Below are 27,244 nucleotides of genomic sequence, written 5' to 3' on the forward strand. Positions count from 1 at the left end.
ACTTTGCCTCTCAACTTCCTCATATCAGGGAGATCATATGATAATTGTCTTTCTCTGATTGACTTATTTCACTCAGCATAATACCCTCTAGTTCCATCCACGTCATCGCAAATGGCAAGATTTCATTTCTTTTGATGGCTGCATAGTATTCCATTGTGTATATACACACCACATCTTCTTTATCCTTAGAAAAAGGGTTTTAAGCCAAGTGCCAGGGGAATCTTCCTTAGTGTTACCGGGCCTTGAGCAGGTAATTGTAAGGCTGCAGTGATAGGAAGTTAGAAAGACATGTTGCTAAGCATGTACCATTCTATGAGTTGGTTGTAAGACGGTTGCCTCTGAGATGTAATATAGATTGTTGAGAGTAGAAGGACTGTTCCTGCCTCTACAGGTTTTATAGAGGAGACGGCCAAGAGGAACAGTGGTGGAGGAAATGGCAGGACTTCCATTATTTGAACTGAGGCATAAAACAGAGACACAGCTATGAGAAAGAGACCTGTTCTAATTTATGACGGGGATTGAAATGTGGCAGCAGAGCTCTTACAGGAAGGTCAGGCTGGGCAGCAAGTTGCTGGGGGTCATCGTGCACAATCACATAGCACTAGGCTGGGGCTTGTTGAATTATGTCAACTTCCTAGGAGGACCTAAAAATGGGGAGTAGTCCCAACTTGGAGGGAAGAGAGGATAAGGAGGCTAGATACCAACTGAAGCCTTGCATGTACAGGCTCGCTAAGCACTATAATTACTTGTTCCGTTGTATAGTTCAGGCTGATTCTGCGACTTTTGAGTCTCTGTTGTTAGGTACCCCAGTACTTAGAGCATGGGCAATTGATGTACTTTCTACTGCCGTTAAAGTACAGATGTTGAAGACCGGATTCTGTCTCTTCACTGTTACCCCAAGGGGACACTTAATGAATGATGCTCCCTTTAAGAAGAATAATTAACAATAGCTATATTATTCATATTAATTTATAGTTACTGGTTACTATAATTAGTGCTATTTAAGAAAATGATCGTAATTATAGCACTTTACAATTTACAAAGTATTTTCCCATCCATTTTCTTATCAGAATCTTGTAACATCCCTCTGCCTTAGGTAGGGCAGGTGAGGGGGAGGAAACTATGGCCCAGAGAAGCATTTAACCAGTCCTCTACCACTACCAATATATTGTGCTGCCTGTGAAGCTATGGAAATACATAATAGAAGAACCAGATTCACGTAGTTCTCTGTCGCCTTCCCAAACTCTAATGTCCCATCTTTTCATGTTGTGCCAGGACCCATTCCCCAGGATGTTTACACGAATGTTAAATTTTAAAGGGGCTTCATTCTTTATGATAGTGCCATATTTCATAGTTATTACTGCTCAGTGAGATAAGTGAGATCACCTCTGATTGAGGGACTAACACTCTGAAAACTTATCTTCCTAGGACAGAGACCCATGGGCCTTGTAGGGCTTGGTCAAACTGGAAATTCAGACCTTGAGAAAACATAACCCACCTGCTATTATTACTGTTTTCCATTTTTGGCTATGGCAAGCGAGCAATGGAAAATCCCTTTTCTCAAGGGCGACCTACAAATTTGGGCCATACAGCAGGGATATAAAGACACACACAGATGTGCACACACATGTATCCTGGGATTTTGATTCACTTTCTAGAACCTATTGTATATTCCATATACAAGAGTAGCCCCTGCCCTAGTCGTGCCTCTAGCCGTGTTCACCCAAAAGATGGTGGATATGAGAAAGGTTGCTGATGACCTGTGGCAGAGTCTCTCACTACCCATTCATTTATTTACTCAAATAATTTATTGAACACTTCCATGATTAGGACCCAAGCAAGATTCTGGGGAAACAGCGAGGAGCAAAATGGACAAAATCCTGTCTTCATGAAGTGTGTGTTCTCTTCAGCAGACTAACAATAGACAGCCAAATATATATAAAAGATACTGTTAGATGATAGATATTATAATAGATAGATATTATGAGATGATAGATATTATGAGAAAAATACACAAGTCGGGGTGAGGGGTTAGAGTGCTATACTAGGGTCATAGAAGTACACTCAGAACTAGAAAATGATGAGGGCGCTATGTTAGATAATGGGATAAACGTTACCCCTATTTACCGAGGGCTCACCAGTAAGGATGCCACTGCCTCTGGGATGGTCAACAGTCTGTGTTTGGCTCCATGGGGCTGGGCCATGACTTCATAGATGTTGATGTTATCAGTATGCCTGGGACAGATCAGGTCCAGAGGGATGAACTCACGTAAGCTAAATTCACAAGAGACTGACAGACACACCAGATCCTATTAGGTCTGTTTTCTGCAGAGACTTAAAGTTAAGTTCCAGGAGTCAGGAAAGGTGGGTTGGTGAGCAAGCTACTAGAGGAAAAAGACTGAGTGATATTAATAAGCAATACTATTATGCTATTGTTACCCAATGCAGTGTACTCACTAACATTTACTTAGAGGACTATAATATTTAATGGTAGCTTATCAGGGTACCCTATTTTTTGTTGTTGCTGGGGATATTCTGGTTTCTTGGTCAATGCTTTTTCTGAACTCTTTCACATCCTATCCCGATATTTAACGGCCTTAGACAGTTCAACAGGGTTGATTAGATTATAGCAATTTCCCATCATTTCATTTTGATTGGGTCTTGCTATAGATACACTTTGGTTTCTTTCTTTCTTTCTTTCTTTCTTGCTTTCTTTCTTTCTTTCTTTCTTTTTAATATAGATTTTATTTTATTTGTCATGGAGAGAGAGAGAGTGAGCACGCGCCCAAGCAGGGGGAATGGCAGGCAGACTGAGAAGCAGGCTCCCTGCTGAGCAAGGAGCCTGATCTGGGACATGATCCCAGGACTCTGGGATCATGACCTGAGCTGAAGGCAGGTGTTTGACCAACTGAGCCTCCCAGGCACTCAGCACTTTGGTTTCTTCATGGAGTCCTAAGAGACACTCTCAATGCAGTCCATAATCGGTATGCTTTGTCACCTTAAAATATTATTTTAACTCACCCTGCTTCCAGATCTAAGGACCATCTCAGTTTTTGTTTCCTTGCCTTAAGCTCTAGGCAGACTGTTTGCTTGTTTTCCCCAAGCTTGTTCAGGATTCCTGGGAATGCCCTTGTGACAGCTTCTTGCCTTCCACTCACCTCCTGTGCTTCTGAGTGTAGGTGGAGACTGGTACTTGTGATAACACGGGGTATTGACGGGTGAGGTCCATAGATCTCCAGCTGCATCATCGGTGACCACTGCCACATGCTTTGTCCGCAGCCCCTTGGCCAGAAATCTGAGCAGACCCTTTCTAGGGCCCTTTGAAAGTGCATTGCTTAGAGTGCACTGCGTCTCTCTCACAGACACATCTAGTATCCACACTTAGACGATTCCTCTTCCTAGACCATCAGTCTCTCGCCTGTGCCCTGTCCTGCTCCATCTCAAATGCTGTCATTCTGTGTGATGGTTTCTGAATACGAAGAACTTGTAATATCCCCCCCCCCCAGTTGAATCTGCTCTTTCAGCATGGGGGTAGAGACGTTTATTTCCTTTTACTTGTAAACTCACACACACACACACACACACAAAAGCCTCTAATGGGTGTGATTTTAGGCAAATCACTTCATATCTTCCAGTTTTCTTTTTTGTCAAAACAGGATAATTCTACTTCAGATTTTGTAAAAGCTAAAATAAACAAAGTGCAAAAAAGCCTGGACAAAGCCCCACTGTAATTCAAGAGATTTGCATGCAGACTGATATCCCTAGATGCTGGAGATGTTTTTTGGGTAACGTGTCTCTGTTGCTTCCAGCAGGGAAATCCTGGAGGCAAGACCCTTGAGGAGAGGCGTTCGAGCCTGGATGCCGAGATAGACTCGCTGACTAGCATCTTGGCCGACCTTGAGTGCAGCTCCCCCTACAAGCCTCGGCCCCCACAGGTAAGAGCCTTCTGTAAACAAGTCTGCACTGCAGGCCACCCAGAGTCCACAACGACCTGAGAGAACAGGCTGCGTCTTGTTGCCCTTCCATTCCTGTGTGATCTTCTCAGAATTAGTGTTCTACCTTGTCTTTTTTTTTTTTTTAAAGTATCAACGTATGTTCGTTAACAGAAACTTCAATTGAATTTACAAGTTTTTTTTTTAAAGGAACGCAAGAATATTACACAAAAATGTTGTGAAAATTACATCTTCTCTTATTTTGTTGCCCTGTCCTCTTTCTGGCTTTCCCTAGGAGGGGTATTTTGTTATATGTTGGTCTAGTGTTCACAGATACGGTTTAGCATGGCTAGGTTCAAGTTATGGTGAGGGCTCTGTCTTCCGTAAAGAAACCCTTTATGTTGGGTTTTGAGGTGGCTTCTATATTGGGGGGGTTCTTGTAAGTAATGCTCTGAGGGACATGTTCATGTCCATATTCTCTGGAGTTCTTTCGCTGTCTCAGACTCCTCATGGTGGGATTTCTACATTGAGGAACATGACCACTTACTTTTCTTTCCAAAGGTTGTGAATGGCTTCTACAGGCATCGACACTTTGGAAATACATATTTCTCCTCCATCTCACCAAAATTAGTCATAGCAATTAGAATCTGTATTTTCAGTGCTAACGGAGCCTTGTCATTAGTTCTTCTGTGCATTTCTTTGCTCCCTTTGGGGCTCGGCTTTTTCTCGGCTCCTCAGTTTACTACCTACATCACAGAAGCTGGTCTTCCACCGTTGTGGATCATTGTTGTCTCTCTCGGGTCTCCAGACGGTCATGGTAAGATCTCTTCAAGGGCTTCTAAGTCCTCAGAAGACACAGAGCAGAGTTCTAGGTGCAAACATGAGACTGGCACTGTCGTCACTGTTTACTCGTGTAATGTTTGCTTCGTATGTGACAGTGCATATGGCACTCTAAAGCCTGCTTGATACGTGACAGTGCGTGTGGCACTCTGAAGCTCGCTCTGGTTCTTGGACAACAGCTCCTGTATTCACAAGGATTCTTTCATGAGCTATAGGCCGATCTGGCTTCTCCTCTGTCAGTCATTTCCACACAGAAGATGGCAGTCCTTTCCTCATTAGACATATTCCCATTACCTTTTCTAGACACATCATGGGGCTGTCCACCCTGTGGGGACACAAGGCAAAACACCGGAGCCTCGTGGTTCCTCAGCTGTCTTGGCTCTAGCAGGTCTGTCGGTGGTGGAAGAGCATTTCATTTCTGTTAACATGCCCTGAGCAGCAGATGTGGAGCAGGCACTCTGGTCTTTGGGGGGAACTGTTGGGAGAAGGAAAGTGAGTCAGCAAAAGGGAGGAAAAAGAACCAAGCTGCAATCTTCCAAGGGCCCATGATTTTAGAAGTCCTACTCTGGCAGATATGGTAGAAGCTCATGAACGTGGCAGACTCTGAGAAGGTTTATCAGAGAACCTGCATGTTCAGCGTCAGGGTGCCGTGTTGGGGGCCAGAAGGGAGAACAGCTTGAGCTGGAAAGCAGGAAGGTCCAGGTGCCTTCAGGGCACTGCAAGCACTGGGTGGCTGCAGAGGGCGCCACTGAAGGTGGGCTCTAGGACCAGAAGTTTCCCTGTTGAGAGCCCGTGGACACGGTTGAAGGCCGGATTAATATCCTGGCCTGTTGCTTCTAAAGATAATGGGGAATATTTGAAGGTTCTCAAACAGGGGGACGTTTAAAATTCATTCTAGAAAAAAAGCAAAAGCAAAAACATAGAAATGAGACCAACTCTGGAAAGATCCAGGAGGATGAGCCCAAGTCTGAGAATGATTCTTCAACAAGCCTTACTTCCTTCGTCATCCCTGGCCATTGTTTGATGTTAAACGTTTTTCCTATTCCACCCAACACATACCTCAAGTCCAGTTTCTTGGGATAGTGAGACCACGGACATTACAGCGGGATTCACCTGTCTTGTGCTTAAATACCTCTATTCCCCACCACACTGACCTACCTTTCTGTAATAGGGCTTTTCTTTTGTCTTTGTTGTTGTTGTTGTTGTTGTTGTTTTTTATCTCCTAAATTCTTATACCCTGATATACACTGGGGATGTTTTGCTTAGAGGTTTTTGCTTAATATAGGTTTCATTCTTTCAGACTGTGTCTATGCATGCCTCCCATAAATCGCTACATTTTAATGGGTTAGTTAGCAGCTACCTTTTTGTTTGAGCCATCTTACTGTGCAAACAAACTCATAATCCCTGATGTTTGGACAGTACTTTACTGTTTGTAGTGCTTTCACATATGTTCTTGCTTGAGTAAGATACAGATGCCTCAACTCTAAGACACAGAGGGTGTGCTTAGTTCGTGGCTGAGGAAACAAAAGATGTGGCAGGTAAGTGACATGTCTCAGGACATATGATGATAGTATGGGCCCAGCGGGACCTTGACTTTAGTGTGTGTTTGGTTATAAGTTCTAGAACAAGATTGAGGATGCCAGGACTTTTTTGTTTTGTTTTGTTTTGGTTTTGTATTTGATGTTTGTTTCGTTTTGTTGTGTTTTGTTTTAGTCAATGACAAAACTATGAAATTAATCATATGAGTAACAGTATCCCTTAAGAATGGCTTCTCATAAAAAAATAAAACATTTAGAAGGTTAAAGAAGCTAATAATGGTGACCCTTAAATAGAAGAAGTTGAGGATTAGGAGAAAATCTAGTTTCAATATGCCTATTCCATTCAGAATGTAAAGAGTGATCCTTTCTAACTTTTTTTTTTATTATTCAGACTCAGGAAAGTAAGGGTTAGTTGGGAGATACATCTAATTTTTCTGAATTACCTTCACTCTGGTGGAACTGAATTAGATGTGTTCGTATTTATTGGTTAACATAATTATGGGCTGTGAGAACAATAATCACACACTTAAAATATATAAAAAAATTATGTGTCAAGAGATGATGCTTGCAGGAAATGGTGTTGTGTTGTAATTAAAAGGTACTTGGAAAGTCCTAGAAATGTAGACTGTTAATGCCCAACTTTGATGTTTCCATTTTTGATACAAAGAAAATTACAGAATCTGTTGTGTCATCCGAATACTTAAAGTAGGCTAGTAGGTCCATGTGTTACATGTGTACATGCTAGTAGTAGCATGTGTTTTATGCTTACCCAAGCCCACCTCTGAATCACATTTGTTAAGCTGCGTTGACTAATGGATCTAAGGAAAAATGATGATAGATGTGAAGTATTTGCAGAAAGAGAGGTCCAAAGGAGCTCTATAACTTTAAAAAATGCCTGGGCCAGGTGGTGGGTACTAGGGAGGGCACGTATTGCATGGAGCACTGGGTGTTGTGCATAAACAATGAATTTGTCATGCTGAAAAGAAATAAAAAAAAAAAAAGTCTGAGCTATTAAAAATATATTTTATGGGACATTTTCCTCCTTTTCCCTAGAGACTTCTTCGTGCTCTCGGACTTCCCAACTTTAGTTCTGTGTGTTTATTTATCCATTTTTTAATTTTGGGAAATTTAACTTAATTCTACATATCCGTTCACTCACCTAACATTGATCCCACTGTGGATTAGGCATTGGAAATATAAAGATCATCATCAACATGTCCTTGTTCTAGAGTAATTCCTAGTCTTGCAGAGGAGACAAGCCCATAAACAATTCAAACGTACACCAAAGAAGCATTTCTCTGTGCTACATGAAGTTATCATGTGACTCACCAGATGTTGAAATTGTTGAAAAATCAAAAACAGGAATATCAGCATTATACTTTATACCTTTCTAAGGAAGTATTAGGGCAGACTTTACAGAACATTGCATTTACTTGACTGCATACATCATGGGAAGGATATAGGTTTAAAGGTACCAGAAAAATGAAGAATTCAAGGAATGTTGAAAGTGAATGCCTTGTTTGAGGAATGACTTAGGTCCTTTGTGACAGATAGGATATGTGGAATTCAAAGGGGAATGGTAGATGAGGAAATCACCCGTACTTAATACCTAGGTTTCCCTCTTCATGCCCAAGGACTCAGAGTAAGAGGAGGAATGGACAGTGTGTGGGGTGGGGCAGGGGTTTGGGGGAGATAGCCATAGCAACTTCTGGCTACAGTGGGATTGGGAGTAATTTTTTAAATCAATTTTATAACATAAAAATATACATTTGTGATACCACACAGAGTTATGCAATGAAACTACCTCAGTGTTTGAAACTAAAATTTCTAATCATTTTATAATGTATGTAATAGGAAATAGTTTTAGAAGAATAGATGTGAGCAGGTCAGAGGTGGTTATGGGGTGAATCACAGACCCAGTGTGATCATAGAGCTTAAGTGAGCTCTTGAGGTCATGTAGCCCAACACTTACTTTACAGAAGGAAAGCTTTTCCCTAGAGAGGGAAAGAATATTGTTCAATGAGGCTTGCTTAGAGGCAAGATGAATGATTCTCTTTTTCCTGAACCATGCTATAATGGTTCTCTGTGGATGATAACAACAACCAAGGGACAGTTTGGTTCTATTCAGCATCTCAATTAATTTATTCCACAGTGTCTCTCTCTTGTGGTACTTTCCCTAAAAATATGTCTTGGAAACATAAGAAGGAGGAGATAAAGAACATACCTCAAAGGTAGAGAGAAAATTTATGACCATATAGCATCTGTGAGTTAGTATATACCTAGACCTCACCCACTGAGCGTCATTTCTTGGTGGACGTGCAGCTGTGCAATTCTGACAATTCCTTAGAAGACAAAGGATAGATCATGAAGTTTTTCCCCCCTTCTCTGAGCAGAGGCAGAGGTAGAGTGCTGTTCTTCTCATTCCGAGTACAAAGCTGCCTGTTCTTCACACAAGGAGTTGGGTAGTGCTGGAGCTGGTCCCTAGGTGACCTGGAAGAACTTTTAGGTATTTTATGTTAATAGTTCATAGTACCTGGGGATTTAGTAATTTTTCAATTAAGTCGATTTTGAATTGATGGGAGTGAGATTTCACTATCCTCATTTTTGTAAGTATGAAAATCTTGGAGAGATTTTGGGGATAAGGATAGGCCCTGGCATAGTTTGAGAGCTTAGACTCCGAATTTGCTGGACAGAAGACTACTGTCTTCTCCATTCCATGTGCTCACCTCTCTAGGAAGACCTTCATTTGTGGGAACCAGTACATCAACGGGCTTACCTTCCTTTCCTTTTTTTCTAAGATGGACATAGTGACTACAATGACTTCCCTTTTGCAGAGATGCAGTATTGTTCTAGAGCTACAAGAAATAAGGTTTTGGCTCAAAGCAACCGACTGTTGACGCAATTATCCCCATTTTGCTTTGAGATTGTTAGCTTGTGTCTGGAGCTTGCTTTAAAGCTTTGGGTCTTTGAAGATTTGGAGCTCATCATTTCTGCATGCTGTTTACCCTATAAATGACATATTTATCTTCCTAATTTAAGGCATTTAAAAATGACTGTAACTTCTTAGTCTATTTGGAAACGGAGAACATGCACACTGTTTGGTCACGTGGACACATCTTTAATTGCAATCCCTGGGCTCCCACACTAAGTTCTTTTCATAGAGCAATAATCTGTGAGGCCAACTGAGAAAGTATTTCAGGTGTGTGCTTGTTGTATGGAAGGCTTTTTATTAGGAATTCATGTGGCCCCGAGGGCTTGGGACGGTGTAATCAGGGTGGAGTCTGGTGGTGCCGTGGATCTTCTATTCTCTTGCACACCCTGTTCTGGCTTGCAAAAGCCATGAGCAGCTGCAGGGGAGATTAATTAGTAATTAAACTTTTCATATTTCATATTATTTTGGTGAAACTCAAACATGTAGGCCACTGGGGGACAAATGCTGAGCCGCGGCGCCACTCTAGTGGGAGATGGGCTATCGCTGCACACTGGGACCTTGTTGGGTCCTTGCTGGGCTCCTTGAGAACTGAGATAGGAGCTGGGTCTTAGGCTGTTTGAGAAAGGGAATAGGTGTGGGCAGTGTTGTCTTCCTTTTCCTATATTGTCCCGGGAAAAACTTAGGAGGATGCTGTGATTTGCTAGGGAAAAGTAACACCCAAGTTGTCTCTAGATCTGTAGTGTCTGTTTACTAATAGCTTTCTCTGAGAGCTATACAGAAAGTTGAAATACTATAGAAACTATATATATATATATATATATATATATGTGTGTGTGTGTGTGTGTGTGTGTATATATATATATATATATATATATACATACATGAAATGAGCCAAAGTACAATAAAATAAAATGTCTGAAAACACCTCTTGAGAAGAAAAACAGATCTTATTCCTTGCACTGTCTGCGTTGAGAAGCTCTGGTTTATTTTGAATTAGTCTGTACCTGCTAGGAAACTTCAGCAGTTAAATAACAATGCGATGGGGGTGGATGAGTGGTTAGCTGACTCAGACCTGTATGCCAAGAGTTTGATGATGGGCAATTAATTTTTAGATTGTATATAATTGCATCTCAATAACATTTTTACCTCCTCCCCCCCCCCTTTTTTAGAAGGGGATGCTTCTGTTTGTGTCATATGTGACAAATAATTTATTAATAAAGTTAGCTTTTAATCTTTGTTTTGAGTGCCATGAAAATGTAACATTTTTCAGAGTGGAAATTTGGGCCAAAAATATACCTTGGATTGCACCTCTACAAAACTTCAGCACAAAAATGCCCATTTCACCTGCCCCAGTGTAAGAATGTGTTCCTGGTGTTTGGTGTAGGGTAGGTCCTAGCAGTGATAGGAGAGGGAACGAAGCAGGTCACTGCTGTTGAACACCATGGAGAAGCCAGGCCTGCTAGAGCCTGGGATGGGTAGGGGGTTATCTCTGGTGCTTTGGCTATGGTCCCTGGGGTAGTCTGTAATTGATTTCTTTGCCAGACCTGGATGAGTCCTTGGCTCAGAGTTGATTGTCTTAATTACACCGAATCTCTCAATCCAAGCTTTGGTTTAAAAAGAAACACACAAAGCTGGCTGTTGATTTTCTCCCATTTTCCAACAACATCTTGGTGAAAATGATTAACTCTCCACGCAGAAGCACACATTGCATTTGCAAAATTAAAGAGCTTTCTTGTCAGGACTGGTTTCCCCATTTCTTTCCTCCTCTCGCACTGTTTAAGTATCTATTTTGCAAGTAGCCTTGGTCTGAAACCCCATGGTCTCCCTGTCCACCTGTTTTTTTTTTTCTTTTTCAATTTAAAAAGAAAACAACAAAATACATATCCAGCTGTATTTTTTACTTAAGATGATTAGACTTTACCGTGGCAAGTACATAAGAATATTGAGTTTTAAGAGAAAAAGGCATACCTCGGGTAAGATATGGTCATCATTTTGTCCATTTTGATACACATTTCCTTTATATGCTTCATAGCCAAACTAAAGTATAATGATAATAATGATGGTCTCTCTAGACAGAAGATTGGAGGTAGTTAATTACCAATCCCATGGATCACCACTTATCAGGGTGAGTAACTGGTCTGTCCTCCACGCAAAATACCACAATGGACAGTAACTGCTAAGGTTCTTTTCACAACGTGGAAAAACTACCAGGGAAGTCATGCGTTGCCTTTCAGGGAATCTATTAATTACGAACCATAGTTTGTTGTGTTTCTTAGTTTGAGCATGCATATTTCCTTATACAGTTCTAACCTAGAGTTTTATTGAAATGAAAAATACCAATTGGGCACATACTTCTATTGGATCAGCAGGTAGACTTCATTAGTAAGTACAGAGAGGGCCACTTGTAAATTTTGGAATTCATTTCCCTGCTTTGGTTCCTGGGCCCTCACCGAAATGTGCTCCTCAGTTATGCTGTCATATCAGAGTTAAAGGTCATAGAAGGGAATTGGATTATGTTTTGCTGTCCTGAGCCACACATTGCTTAAAGGTAAAGTAAGACGTCTTACAACGGCACTCACAGAGACAAGATCAAAGTGTGTAATGCCTTAAGCTTGAACAGCAAAGAAACAGTTGTGATAAATACCAGACTGTGAAGTCCTTGAGACATGATTATCTTTTGTTTTCTGGCACACAAGAGGCAGACAAATTCATATTTACTGACTAAATGAGTAAATATTGTCATCAAGTCCAGTAATGGTGTAAGTATCCACACCCTAGAGGTCTGGCAGAGAATGCAGTCTAGATTTGACGTCAGACTAGTGTGTAGCAAAGGTACTCTTTGTTTTCTTATTTTTACATAGTGGGCATGTATTTGCGTCAATACAAAATAAGTAGAACTGAGGCCAGTGAGTTCTGTTAAGGACAGCTTCATGATGGCTGCTGATTCAGCCGGAATAACCTTGGATTGCCTTTTAACACTTGAAGGCAGTGCACTTGGTTGAGAAGATGATACTGTCCTACGTTATAATTCAATACAAGACCATCCTCTTATTATTGGGATGGGATAAAAAATAAACATCAAGTTATTTTCTGTATCCTCTTTAGAATGGCTGAAATGAGAAAACCATTGTATTACTTAGTGTTTCCTAATACAGAGATCAAGGTGATAAATTCTTTGAATTCAGTGATAGGACATGAAAGTTACCTGAATGATGAACTGATAGATATTTCCTTTCTTCAGGAAAAAAAAGTGCAAAAGTATTATATGATTCTTTTGGGTTTCTAGGATTCATCTTCTTCTTTCTTTACCACATTGTTTCTGATAGCTCCTGACCAATATGTGAAGTGTCATCAATAAATGCCAGTGCTAAGCCATTTCAAAACTAATGGCTTTTCCTAAATCTAACTCTGGCTTTTAAAATGCAAATAAGTTCTGTGTGTCTGTACATGTGTGTGCCCATAAGCATCCTTCAAAATATGTAAACTTAAAACTTTGCCAAAAGAGATCATTTAATTCTAAATGGATTCTTTGCTTATATTGATGGCAAAAATGGCTCCATTAAAGTAACATATTTGCTGGTATAAATAAAATATAAAATTTAAAGTGGGCTGGGGCGCCTGGGTGGCTCAGTGGGTTAAGCCACTGCCTTCAGCTCAGGTCATGATCTCAGAGTCCTGGGATCGAGCCCCGCATCGGGCTCTCTGCTCAGCAGGGAGCCTGCTTCCTCCTCTCTCTCTGCCTGCCTCTCTGCCTGCTTGTGATCTCTCTGTCAAATAAATAAATAAAATCTTTAAAAAAAAAATTTAAAGTGGGCTAAAGAAATAGAATATTTGTCTCTTTTAAGAAATGTGGTCTTTCAGAAAGCTTGAAGGACTAGTAGTCATATGCATGAGTCCGTAACCTGAATCATTTGTGGAGTGTCTTAAACTTTTCCTAATTTCATCTTGATATTGTACTACTTATATGAAAATACTGGAAAATGCTGCTTCCTAGATGCTGTGAGATGTGCTAAGCTCCTTAGCAATAAGGAATCTTCTTGGCTCTCTCTACCACCCAACCTACACAGAGTGATGTTTTATTTCCCAAATGGCCAACTTATGTTAAATTGATCCTTACCCAAGCAGTCAAAGACAGGAAACAGTTTTTATAAACAGCATCCTGGATGACATAATATTCTATGTAATATTAATTTTAGGTCTCCTTTTCTCATCAGCCAACCTAGCATAGCTAAAAGTTATGATGTTTAACTTTGTTTATGGGCAAGTCTGTTTTTACAGTCACTTGAGATCAGACTTCACAAACAGCAAGGGGAGTAAAAAGAGGGAGAATTAGGGTGGTCTGCTTGCAGCTGTGTTAGAACAAATTTCCTGAAGTACCTTCTGAAGGAAGGGTGTGAACGGAGATGTGGCATTCAGACGATCACTCCTCTAGTACTGTCTATCACAGTACTGTCTATGTACTATCTAGTACTATGTACTATCTGGTACTGCCTATGATTGTACTGTCACAGTACTATCTAGTACTTTCATCAGAAGGCTGAAAGAGAAAGAAACAGCAGAACTTACTGCTGAAGATCTGAGAAAAAGACCAAGCTGTATCTTGCAAACTGGAACTCATAAAGGGTGGCTTTATGAACAGGGAAATGGGATTCAAGAACATGGTGGCCATTGCATATGATTTTCCAAGAGCTGGTTGGATTTTCTCTCTCTTACTTATTGATTGGTTTGTTCACTCATTTATTCATTTTTTTCTTTTGTTGATTGACTACTAAAGTGAACATAAAATTTCTCTTGAGGTGTTGAGACATGTTAAGGAAGGCCTGAGTGAATGGAGAGGCTTCCTGTGTTCATTGTTCGGAAGATTTAATATTGTTAAGATGTTGTACTCCCCTAGTTGTTGTACAGACTCAAAGCAATCCCTATCAGAATTCCAGCTTTCTTCTTTGACAAGCAAATTCTAAAATTCATATGAAAATTGAAGGGATCAAAAATAGCCACAACAATCTTGGGGGGAAAAAAGAAACAGTAGAAGACTCACACTTCCCAATTTCAAAACCTATTACAAAACTATAGGAATCAAGCAATGTAGTACTAGCCTAAGGATACATGGAGATCAACAGGATGGAATTGAGAGTCTAGAAATTGACCTTTACATTTATGACCAACTGATTTTCAACAGGGATACTAAGACATTCAATGGGGAACAAATAGTTTTTCAACATATGATATTAGAACAACTGAATATCCACATGCAAAAAATTGAAGTTGGACTTCTATCCCAGATCATACACAAAAATTAACTTACATTGGATCACAGTCATAAATATAAGAGCTAAAGTTATAAAATTATTTGAGAAAACATAGGAGTGATCTTCATGACCTTGAATTAGTAACACCAAAAGCACAAGGCAAGGAAGAAAAAACAGATACATTGGACTTCTTCAAAAGTAAACACTTGGGGGCACATGGGTGGCTCAGTTCCTTAAGTTCCTGACTCTTGTTTTCAGCTCAGGTCATGATCTCAGGGTCCTGGGATCAAGCCCTGTGTCCTTTCCACACTCAGTGTGGAGTCTGATTGAGATTCTGTCTCTCTCTGCCCCTCCCACTTACGCGCTCTCGCTCTCTCCCCCTTTCTCTCTTCTCTAAAATCAATCAATCAATCAATCAATCAATCCTTACCAAAAAAGTAAACACTTGTGTGCCTGAGGTGACACCCATCAAGAAGGTAAAAAAAACAGCCCATGGACTGGGAAAATACATTTGCAAATCATATTTCTAATATGCCCTGTATCAAGATTCTTACAACTCAAGAAAAAGATAATCCAATTAAAAAATGGACAGAGGATCTGCGTAGATATTTCTCTAAAGATACAGAAGAGGCTAGCACGCATAAGATAAGATACTTGACGTCATTATTCATTTGGGAAATGATCAGATGAAGCCGTAATGAGATACCACTTGGTAACACACTAAGATGGTTGTAATCAAAAACATCGATAGTAACACACTTTGGCAAGGATATAGCAGAGTTAGAACTACCGTATATTGCTGGTTGATTGTAGGACAGTGCAGCCACTTTAGAAAAAGTCTAGCAGTTCCTTGAAATATTAGACATAGAGTTATCAGAAGACCAAGAAGTTCTATTTCTTTTATATCTAAGATACTTCAAACATATATCAACACAAAAACCTGTACATGGATGTACATGGCAGCATTATTCATAGTAGCCTGAAAATGGAAATAACTTTAAGTATCCACCAGTTGATGAATGGATAAATAAGAAGTAGCATATCATTGAAATTGAGTATTATTGAGAAATAATATGGAATGGAACACTGATACATGCTATAACATGGATGGACCTTGAAAGTGTTACACTATAGGAAGGAAGTCAGACACAAAAGACCTCCTATCCTATGATTCCATTTATATGAATAGGCAAATCTATAGACACAGAGATGGGTTACCAGTGGCTGGGTGGAGGGGAGAATAGGGAGTGACTACTGATACATATAGGAGTTATTTTGAGCATGATTAAAATATCCTGGAATTAGGCAATGATATTGATTTCACAGTCCTTGAATATGTTAAGAACCACTGATTTTACATTTTTAAAGTGGATTTTATGGTATGTGAGTTAGATCTCAATTCAAAATATTTTTTTTTAAAAAAAGCTCTGTGTTGAACAGTATGCCTGGAATACACATACAAAATTGTGCAGGGCTCCTGCTTTAAATAAGCTCACCATCTATTGGGAGAACACAGACTGACAATTATAGCAGAGTATTCATCCTGAGGAAGAAGCACTTTCAGGATATTGTTTCAAGAAGAAGAGGTAGTAGAACTTTGCCTGGATATCATGGACACTGTTCCTCCTATTTTTACTTAGATAGGAATCTCTGCAAGTAGGGTGACATTTCTGTGTAGCTCCAGAGAGCAGAACAAGGATCACTATTTAGAAGCTGAGAAAAGCAATCAGCAATGCAACATAAGGACAATGCCTTTCTAATGGGGGCGGGGGTTAGTTGAAGTTAGGCCACCTTAGAAGATGGCAAGTTCACCTTCCTTGGGGACATTTGAAATGATCCTTTGGCATTTATGAAGTGCATTTTTAAAAATTCTCTAAACCTCAGTTATGAATCTGAGTCAATAACATCTCTCGGAGTTGACATGAGGACCACGTGAAGTAATGGGTGGATGTCTAACGTGTGAATACACTATCTTGCACGTAACACTGTGATCACTGTCGCCCTCACCACCATCATCATTATCAAATGAATTTTGGCAAGAATTCTGGGAAAGGAATTCAGGCAACAGATGGGAAAAATTGATTTGAATGATGCTAGTATTTCATGGTACTCTCATTCTTGGTTACAGGGCTTGGAGTTTTCTGTTCCCTGATACAAAATTTGGAAAGAAATACAAAAGACCTTGATTCTATTCCAGGTCCTTAAATTGACTATTTCTGTTTCTACGACAAACTACTCAGCCTCAATAATGGCTTTGTGCAGTTTGCCATGATAGCTAGTACAGATGTGTGATTTATTAGGGTTATTACTGACAAGAATCTGCAGTGACCCTGGAAGATGGTCTTTGTGAGTATCAATAGAACTCTGGTTGATACTGGGAAGAGTTATACGTGAGACGCTCTGAGGGTCAAGCAGGAGGAGGATATTTCCTTAACCTTGCAAAGAATACGTCATTTCTTAAAAACAAAAATGTGAAACAACTTAGTTAGACCTCTGGAAACAATTATTTAAGATGTCATCAGAAGTCCAGAATTTCCGTGATTGGCCAGGATGTCTAGCAGATAGTTACTACCTCTCTCTGGGTCTGTTTCAGTATCTGTAAATTGGACTTCAGATGATTTCTTATGGTGATTCTCGCTTTGAATTGGCATGGCTTTTGCCCTGTATAACAGAAAAAACTGTATTGATTTTCCTCTCTTTTTATTATTTCACTGTAGAAGATTTTTTTTTTTTTTAAGATTGGATTAAAGTTGATGTACAACCCGAGGGAAGTTTCTGCAATCTGAAAGACCCAAGTTCATGTTTTTTGTAAGAGAATTTGAACCCAAATTCATGGTGTTGAAGATGATTTGGAACCTACCTTGTAGAGTTTAGGAGTATTTGAAAAGCAGTATATTGCTGTCCCTGAACCTTTGTCTAGTCCTTTCAGTTATTTCCATGGCTTCTAATGCACAGATTCGAAAGCCAAAGCTAGAGCAATAACCAGTCTTATCCTTTCATCTGACATATGCATGAATCATCAACATCTGTTTCTGTGCATTACACCATAATCCCTCTTGTAATTGAGCAAGGTTCACTTTAAAAACAAAAATCATGACTTATGAACTTGTCACAATTTAATAAGCCTATCATTGGACTCTTGGTGTAATTTATTCTCATTATATCTCTCCACTGCACAGAGACTAAAGCATGTAGAACTATGGCCGAGTTACTGTTCTTCAGAATGCCCTGGAGGGCTTGTTAAGCACAGATTGCTGGACTCCACCCCCTCATTTTTCCAGTGGGTCTCAAGAATTTTTATTTCCACCAAGGGCCCAAATGGTGTTGTCTTTGGGATCACACTTTGAGAACCTTCAAAGCTACTTGTCAGCTGAATGTTTTGTAAGCAGCACCTTCTTCCTCCTTTCTTTCTTCTCTACAGCTGTCTACCCTTAAGGCTCTGTTCTTGTCAACAATGGACACTGGTCTAATGTCTTCATTTTCTGGAGGAGGAAACCCTAACTTAGAGAAGTGTCTTTCTCTGGTTACATAGTAAATTGACAGACCCTGGCAGATTTTTGTTGTTTCATTGAGAATGATTTACAACTGCAATTCTTGGACTCCGCATTTAGATTTAAAAAACTAGAATTACAGTTCCAGCTCTGTCATGCTGGGAAGCATGGATTCAGTTGTTTTATCTCTGAACTTCGTGTTCCTCATCAATGATAGGAATACATTCTCTGTTTACTATACAGGGTTTTGTGAGTAGTGAATGGTGCACTGTGCATTCAAGGGCTTTGTAATTATGAAGGGCTATGTAAATATTTCTCACCCTCATCCCAATTATCAGATGCCATATCAGGTTAAACATAACGTATCTTATGATAGACACATTGTTCCCCGATCATCTAGGATAAATACTGTTCTAATTTTTTCAGGAGGAAGTAGTATAGTATAAGCTTGTCACCTTTTGCATCCTTTCATTTCCTTCCTGCGTTGATTTTTCTCCTAATATGCCTTTAAAATAAGCAGTTAGAACTTCTCATTAAACTGTTTATGCTTCCAAATACATATGTACATGTGAGATGCGATCACGTACATAGTCACATTATGATTTTTTCTCCAAGTACCCTGGTATCCTGATAAGATACCTACAAGTCACATTCATTGAGAATAAAATAAGGGAGTTGCTATTTTGCTTAAAATTAATCTTCTTTTGGCATTTGCACTAGAAGTAAAACTGAGTTGTGCCAAGAGAAATGGATTCTCCTCCTAGTTCTGCAGTTAACAGGTTGTGTAAAATAAGTCAGTTCCTCTCTCTAAGCCTCAGGTCCCCATTTGTAAATGAGGCTAGTTCTTACTCATTCTTTCCACTCTCAGTGTCTATGATGTCGGAGTTATAAGGCAGTTTTTAAATGATGTCCCTCATTTTCCTGAGAAATTCTGGTAGAGTACGCATGTTGACCTGTGTCTGTTCTAGTAAGATATTTTCCTTTTTTAGGCCCAAGGCCTAACTGACATTTGCTTTCATCTTGATGCAGTAAAGCTCCCCCATACCTTTCCTTCAGCTTATGGCTAGTCTCTAGGGAGAGCTCTCTGGGTTTCTGAGGGATGTGTTTCTATTGGTACGGTTGGAAATAGAAGAGGACTGTGTTCATTTTTGGTTCCCTGGGATGGGTTTGTTAGGGCTGGGGAGGTGGTGGCAGCAACAGCTTTCATGTTTTTAGTGAGCTTTTCCATTCAGTAATATTCAGAGGATCTCCCTTATTAACACATAGTAAAAAGTACTGGTTCTCTGTTGCTGTGCAATGGATTGTTTGAAAACCTAGCAACTAACAAAACCCATTCTTGCATATTTTTCTGTAGGTCAGGAATCTGGGCACAGCTTAGCTGGACCATCAGTTTTTTTTCAAGTCTGCAATCAGGCTATTGTCCCAGAGTCTCCAGTCTCATCTGAGGGCCCGACTGGGGAATTATCTGCTTCTGAGCTCAGGGAGTTGTTGCCAGAGTTCAGTTTCACCTGGGTTGTTGGACTGAGGGCCTTAGTTTTTAGCTGGCTCTTGGCTAAACACTGTCCTCACCTCCTCACCTTGTGGACTTCCTCAATATGACAGCTCATTACATCAAAGCATGGAAGCTGGGAAGGTAATAGTTAGAGTCTGCTCATGAGATGTAAGTCAGAATCATTGGTAACCTAATTGTGGAAGTGACATCCCATCCCCTTTACTGTATTCTTTTTGTTAGAAGTAGTGATCAGGATCAGACCACATGTAAAATGAGGGGATTATGCAAAGCTGTGAATAGCAGAAGTGGGGATCATTGGTGGCCATTTTAGAAACCTGCCTACCACAGGCCAGGGTAGCACTTCTGGAATCTGGTGGATGTGTGAAGTTAAGGAGTAGAAGGGGCAGGTGAGGTATCAAGAGAAGAAAACAATCTGGGAGAAATAAGAGGTTATGAAAGGCTACAGATGTAGGATGAATTTCACACTCTGAGAGCATTAAAGCTGGACTGGGCTTTAGTGGTCTTTTGATCTAACACACCTCATTTTCTCAAGGAGTCCAAAGCTGATAGGGAACCTTGATGAAGCCACAGTGATTGCAGCATCTGAGCCAAGAACTAGACCAAAGTCCTCAAACTCCTTTCTTCAGATTGCCAGCTTGCTGTAATGGAAATAATTCCAGACTGGGAGTAAAGAGATTTGTCTTTGTAATTTTTGATTTGCTTCTGAGTCGCTGTGTGACATTGAACAAGTTAATTCCTTGAGATGTGATTACTCAGTCTAACATGACGCTGTCATTTGTTATGTATATTTATTTATGTCTCATGAACACATTAGCTCTCATTGGTGAAAGTTCTTTATAAACGTTAGCAGCCTTTAGAAGAAAGCATGTTTTTGTTGAATTGATGCATATTTGAGGCAAAGCAAGTACCTCCTATTGCCACAAAAGATGAGTATCCGTTCATTAAGATACAGATAACTTTTATCTGTTTCCAAATCAGTGTAAGTCATCTATTTGTACATGAGGAACTACTGAAAAACATAGTACTATTTATTTTTCTCATAAGTCTCCAACTCTGGTCATGTTCCATGAGGATGACTTATCTCTGCTCTCGGAAACCAGCTCAGGTGGATTAACGCAGGGGTGGATAATTCACTTTCAAGTTAGATGAATAATGGCCAACACATTGCCACAGAGAGCTTGGCTGGAGCTATGGTTGTGGAGCCATGGTTTCTCTCCATGTACATCTCTCCATCGGTCAGTGGGGCTTCCTTATAAAATGATAGCTGAGTTACAACAGCAGAGGTCCTGCCAAAAGATGGTAGAAATCATGCATTTTTATGACCTAGCTTTAGAAGTCACATTGAGTGCCATTTCCACTGTATAGCGTTGGTTGAGGTAGTCACAGAGGCTTGCCTAAGTTCAAGGATGGGGAACATAGACCCCATCTTTTGATGGGTTTGGGGCAAGGTTCTAGAAGAAAATGTGAGCAAGAGATACTGTTGGGGCCATCTTTGGAAAATAAAATCTGCCATGGTATAGCATTGTATTCTTATATGCTGTGGTTGATCCTAATCATATGAGAATGATTAATGTGATATGGGTTTTTTTTTTTATTAAGTACTTACTAAGTGCCAGACATGTTGTAAGATCTGTAATTCTCTTAAGAGTTCACCTAATTCACACAGCAACTCTGTGAGTTAGTCATTATTCCCATTTTCACAGATGAGAAGACCAAAGGACATAGATGTTAAGTCAGTTGCCTAAGGTCAAAGCAGTTCTTCAGTGGCAGAGTTCAAATTTAAATCCCGTTGACCTAATTCTGAAGTCCCTACATCTAATCCCTCTGCCATATTGCCTCTGTGTTTTGATCTATATCTAAATCTCCAGTCATGTGCATGCCATTCTCTTATGCACTCTTGCATCCGCATCTGTGTCTGTTGTAGCAAGAATGAGTGGAGAGAGAAGGAGGCTGATGAAGGAGGAATCATTTGCAGTAGTAATACCTGTGGGAGGGATAGGGCTGAGCCTGTCCTTAGGTACTCCAGGGGCTAGTGCTAGGAGGCCCCAAGAAAAGAAACAACTTAACATGCCACACTAGTTCCATACAGAGTTTACAGGGGCCATGGTTGTGTCTTTAATTTAAAAAGACTTATTGGAGTCTAAGGAAACCCAGGGAGAACAGCTAAGTGAGAAGATTAAAAAAAAGAAGAAGAAGAAGAAGAGGGAGAAAAGAAAAGAAAATGGGAACAGGGGCTAATATTTGAAAAGTAAAGGAGTTGAGAAGCATCTCTACTTGTCCCCCAGAAGTTCAGCTCTACTATCTTACTAGACGTGACAAGCTATCTAATACTTAAATCCTACTGGTTTCTGTGTTGGGATTTTTTTTTTTTTTTTAAATCAAAGTTCAACCCACAAATTGAGAAAGTCGCAATTAGGTTTTGTGCTAGTGTGTATCTGTTTTGACGCTTGGTTTATTCACTGAATATTGTACTTTCATTCATCCAGCAATGGTTAAGTTCCTCATGAATGTAGGTTAAAATCAAGGGAGAACAGTTTTTACCATTGCCCACTCTACAAGGAACTTCTAATGTGGGAAACAGTTGAGCAAAAAGATGACAGGGTATATAATAAATACAGTGTTGAATGAATGAACATGCCTGTTTGAATGCGTGGAGGAAGGTGCTCCAATCCCCCTCTGGATAGGTCAGAGGAGGCTTGATAGAAGTGGCATTTAAGTCAATATACTAAAGAGCTAGAAATAGTTCAGCCTGTTTGGAGATCAGGGTACGTAGGGCAAGTGTTATGAGCTAAACCTGGGAAAGAAGGCAGGTTGATATGTTTGTGCAAATACACTTCCCACTTCTGTCTTCCTGTCTGCCTTACATATGTAGTGATGACTCAGTCCTGGGAATCTCAGGCAACAAACAGTGTACGTCCACGATGTGACATTTCTCTGTGATCCCTCAGAGATCCCTGGGATCTTTGTCCTCATTGCAAATATCTCAGTGCCAGCAACTCATCTGAAAACTGTCAGGATTGGGGCCTACAAAGTCTGGTGTCCCATCAGGGTAAAATCAAACCAGTCGTAACTCAGTATAAGACCTTTAGGGTCAGCCTTCTTTCCTCTGGCATCCCTTCTTTGGAAGCTCCAAGGTCTGTGCAGCGCTATCACGTGGTAACACTCGTGACTCGGAAGTGCTGTACTGCAGACACAGCACATTGGCGTTGTCTCCTGTTTTACTCAGCACATGTGAGTTAGTTGTTACCTCATTGGATATCTGGCAAAATTGAGGGCCTGAAAAATGATGACTGACTTTTACCAAAAAACACAAACAAAAAAACATCCTAGAGAATCTAGTGGTTAAATTTGTTTCTTCTGTCTCCAGTTCCCAGCATGTTTCTAGCAAGTTCGTGGTTCTCCATAGCTGGGAACTCTGTTCATGAAATCTGAACTGGAAACTTAATCTGTCAGAGGGCTGCTGTGGAGCCGTTCTTGACTGAAATAGGCACTTTGGGGCCCTGAAGCCTTGCTGAGTCACCTTCTGCTCACTCTGGAGGCCATACTGAGGCATTTATGTCTCTACTGTGAAAACCAGTCCCATTCTACTGTGCGAATTCTTCATGTTGTACCTTGGAGCTTTCAGGAAAGACCTAATAACTATTTTTTTGGCTAGGCTGGGATTAATGTTGGAAGGGTACAGCTGTCCATGTGGGGTTGGCCTCATCATTCCCCACTAATCCATCCATGAGTTTCCATGGAGCAAAGCCAAGCCCCAAAGAGAAAAAAGCAGACAATGAAAGAATCAGAGGAGGGGCGCCTAGGTGGCTCAGTGGGTTAAGTCTCTGCCTTTCGCTCAGGTCATGGTCTCGGGGTCCTGGGATCGAGCCCTGCCTCGGGCTCTTTGCTCAGCAGGGAGCCTGCTTCCATCCCCTTTCTGCCTACTTGTGATCTCTGTCAAATAAATAAATAAAATCTTTAAAAAAGAAGAAGAAGAAGAACCAGAAGAGGATGAAGGCAACGTGGTACAGTGGACAGAACTTGGAAATTCTCATCTTAATTCTGCGCCTAACATGTTGTGTGATTTTTACTAGGCAACCTGCTTCCCTTCTATTGTGCCAGCATTTCAACTCACAATACTAAGAATTTGAAGCCTGGAGCCCCTCAGGTTCTAATAGGAAATATCCCATGAGGAAATCATTCCCTGAAGAAGACATCTAGCTTGTTCCTTACCTCAGACCCCAAAAGGAGGATTGACCCTACTGTTTCACACTCCTTTTCTTGCCCTGCTATGGTAGGTGTTTTGGAAATGTCCTATTTCATGGATAGAGGAAGCTTGACCTCTGGTTCAGTGAGTTCAGTGAGTTATCACCATGCAGGAATTTAAGTACTTTCTCACTTTTTATCCATAAGGTGGTTCATTGTGTTTAAACATTTCAGTAGACTTCCTGGCTTATTTTGCTGCCTTTAATACAGGGATAATAAATGAGGAAATCCTTGGAGTGAAGAAGAGGGAGGGGAAAGACAGAATAGGAGGAGGGCTGTATGTATATGAATTGTCAGCTGCTGTGTTTCTTGTCCTGGGAAGAATCAGGCTAGTTTTGATTCAGATCTAAAAGGTAGAAAGAGGAGGATGGTAGAAACTAGGAGGGCATAGGTGCTATCAATGGCAGAGCTTTTTGTAAAATGCTACCTGTTTCAACTTGTCCTTGTCCCACTCTCCAACATGGGATGGGCCCTTGGAGGTCTTCTGTATCGAGTCCCTCTGTTTTACAGAGGAGGACCTTGAGTCCTGGCTGGGGGAGTGACTTGCCCACTCATGTTGCTACTAGGCATCCCTCTCATAAATGCACCCCACTGGGAAACAATGGTGCAGGGGGCCAGGGGGCCCTACAATGCACCAGTACTAGTTTGCCCTCTGTCATGGGTTCACCTAAATCATCACGAATTTGCTTGACACTAGGGATTAGAGGCCAAGAGAAGAGACCAAGCCTCCCACAAGAATGGCAGGAGAAGAAACCCATGGGCATGATATTTTGATAATAGTAGGGGCCACTGTCATTCTGGAATATACATGGTTGATGTGTTTAGAGGCCTTAAATTTATAAAATAAATTTATGAAAACTATAATGAGATGCCCCAACACAAGGCAATGTCCGTGTCAGCCAGATAGATCTATGGACAGCTTAAGAGAAGTCTATATTTCATTGTTTTATTTTGTTGTACTCACTTTTGATTACATTGGAGGGGTGGAACATATTAAGGTATGATTACAGCACCAGAATATATTATCTCCCCCTATATATTAAAGCTCCACATTATTAATTTAAATCCAAGAAAGGTATAATTTGAGAGCCTCACTGTGTTGCTTCTACTTTTTCAAAACCTTTTTTTTTTTTTTTTGGCCATTGATGCCATCTAAAGGGATAAGAGGACGTAGACTTGCCTGATAGCTCAGAAACCTGCAAATGGTGATTTTTTAAAAATATAATTTTATATACTTTATGTACTTTTGTAGCTCCAAGCCTGACCTCCAGAACATTCTGCTTTATAGTAATGCTCTGGCTTTGCCACAGAAAACTGTAGCACTGTGCTTTATCTCATTATCTCTAGACTGTACAATGCGAGATGTAGAAAAGCCTGATAAACCCAATAAGTACAGATTCGGCTTACCCCAGGCTCAGTAGCACAGAGGCCTCCACTCCCACCCATTTACTGGGAAATAGGCTTTTATTTATTTACTTTACTATTTTTTTTTTTTTCATAAGAATTAAGCCTACGCTCTTATGACTGCTTTGCTCCCTTTCTTGAAGTGGGTAAGAAACAAACATGCATGGGCTCAGACATCTGTTCTTGTTCCTTGTTTTGCAATTTCTGTGAAGAAAAGGCTTTCAAATGGGAGAATAGATTCTGAAATTTAATCTGAAGATATGTCATTGTTGTGGTATGAGATCTCTCATTGCCCTTCTACTGGTCAGGATATGTGCTTTTAGAAATATTTTCTGTCGAGGCCTTTATTTTTATTTGTAATTTAGCTTCTCGCCATCTCCCTGACCCTGTCTTCTTAGTTTTTGCCTTCTTCTTTCCTCATTTCCTCCAGCCCCTTGTACACACACAAGCAGACACACACCGGCTTATACAGCAATGCGGGTGGTAGAGACTTATGCACTTACGTACACGTATGCAGAGTTACCCATAAACACACACAGATGCCATGCACATCCCCATTTCCTTACACATGTACACACATGTGCACACCTACACCTATAACGTATGCACACACAGCTGCCTGTGCTTTCTGAGCCCGACTTAGAGGTGTGATCTTTTGTGTCTCAGGATATAATAGTCCTATTTAGTATTACAAGTTCTAATTATCAGGATTTGTGCTCAATGTTTTGCATGTGTTGTTTTAATGTTTACACTTAGGAGGTGGTACTAGCTGTATCCCCGTTGAACAGAGGAGGAGACTGAGGCTTGTGGTGTGGTGGAGGGGCGTTCAATAAGTTTCCTAAAGTCATACATCTCATAACTAAGTGGTAAGTGCAGCTGTGGATATCTGCAGTCAAATACTCTACCACTGAGCTATACCCCCACCGTGCAGCTGTGGATATCTGGTTCCAATGCCCACACTCCTATCTGCCCTCCAGTGGTACTCTGAAATAGGACCCAGAAAATATTTGGCTCCCTGAAAGAATCTTCAAAATTAAACCAATTAATTGCACATTGCAATGGATATCATGTGATTTCTCTAGACAAGGAGGGGAGATATTCTGATGGAATAATCCAGACTAGAAATCAGAGCGCGTTAGGTCCTTATCACTTTCTCTGTCACTTCCTGGGGACTCAGGGAGATCCATAAATGGGGAAAACAATGCCATTTACAGCCGTATAGAAGTGCAACTAAGTTCTGTTGAGAGTATGCCAAAAGAAGGCTGTTCAAAAACATGCAAAATGATCTGCATTTGAGATATGGTGACTCTTGTCCTTTACCTCTGACACCCTTCTTGCCACATTCACCTGGTTGTTGGCCAGGGAGGGAAGCCATGTCAGAGCACATCTCTGGCCTCTTATTTATTCTAGCAAACACTTGGACTGGCTTCACTATTACCTCATTGCAGGGACATCCAGAGCCACGACATGGCTCTTAGCTGATACGCTTTCCCACTCGCTGGAAGCACCAGTATCTTAGGCTTTCCCCGTGGCATCTTCCCCACAGCACTGCCACACATGTATTGTCCATCCCGGAAGTGAGAACATGGAGACGTGCGACTGAGTTACTGTTGCAGAGGTGATATTTACAAGACAGGGACTTTAGAAAATAGGACTTGCAATTACCAGTCAAGTTCTTTTCCCCTTCATCTCTCATTCCTGCCTTGGAAGTTGTGGATGCATAGAGGTTCGCGATTGGTGTGCATTCAGAGATTCGTGCTAGGTGGCAATGCCCACTTTTGTGAAAAGTGTCTGTCACTGTATTTATACCTTCAGTTGGTACAGTGGTCAGGAGGCTTTCCTGAACTGTGGGAAGGTCTCAGATTATGTAGTATTCTGATGAGGTACTTTAATGGTCAGAGAAGTGAACGCATGTGTGAATGTGACCAAGATACTTCAAAGGCAATCTTTATTGTACCAGGATCTTAAAAGAGCCCTCCTGCTCCTGTTCACCAGTCTCCATAACTTCTCAAATTGAACAAGACTCCTGTGTTACAGTGATTTGTCCAACATTTTAAAAGCGTAGTACACCATAGAGCAGAATAAGAAATCAAATAAAGC

At 40.6% G+C, this 27,244-nt stretch overlaps 1 protein-coding gene and 1 long non-coding RNA gene across 11 annotated transcripts in view; one reads left to right on the forward strand and one right to left on the reverse strand.

The window, feature by feature from the left end:
- The window catches only part of LPP (LIM domain containing preferred translocation partner in lipoma), a 665,377-nt gene that overhangs the window by 322,774 nt on the left and 315,359 nt on the right, over positions 1-27,244 (forward strand). For 9 of the 10 annotated variants that reach the window (XM_047732722.1, XM_047732758.1, XM_047732767.1 and 6 more), the window contains one exon: positions 3,810-3,935. In XM_047732722.1, the coding sequence (XP_047588678.1) occupies positions 3,810-3,935 (126 nt within the window). The remainder of the gene's footprint in view (positions 1-3,809; positions 3,936-27,244) is intronic. The other variant, XM_047732708.1, reaches the window with a different exon arrangement.
- On the reverse strand, positions 1,830-26,710 carry LOC125102095 (uncharacterized). Its single transcript, XR_007128029.1, has 3 exons — positions 26,583-26,710; positions 2,139-2,235; positions 1,830-1,914 (listed from the first exon to the last, which is right to left on the reverse strand). It is a non-coding gene; the product is annotated as an uncharacterized LOC125102095 (long non-coding RNA).

This window comes from Lutra lutra, chromosome 1 (genome assembly GCF_902655055.1).
Source record: "Lutra lutra chromosome 1, mLutLut1.2, whole genome shotgun sequence".
In the NCBI taxonomy this organism is placed as follows: Eukaryota; Metazoa; Chordata; class Mammalia; order Carnivora; family Mustelidae; genus Lutra; species Lutra lutra.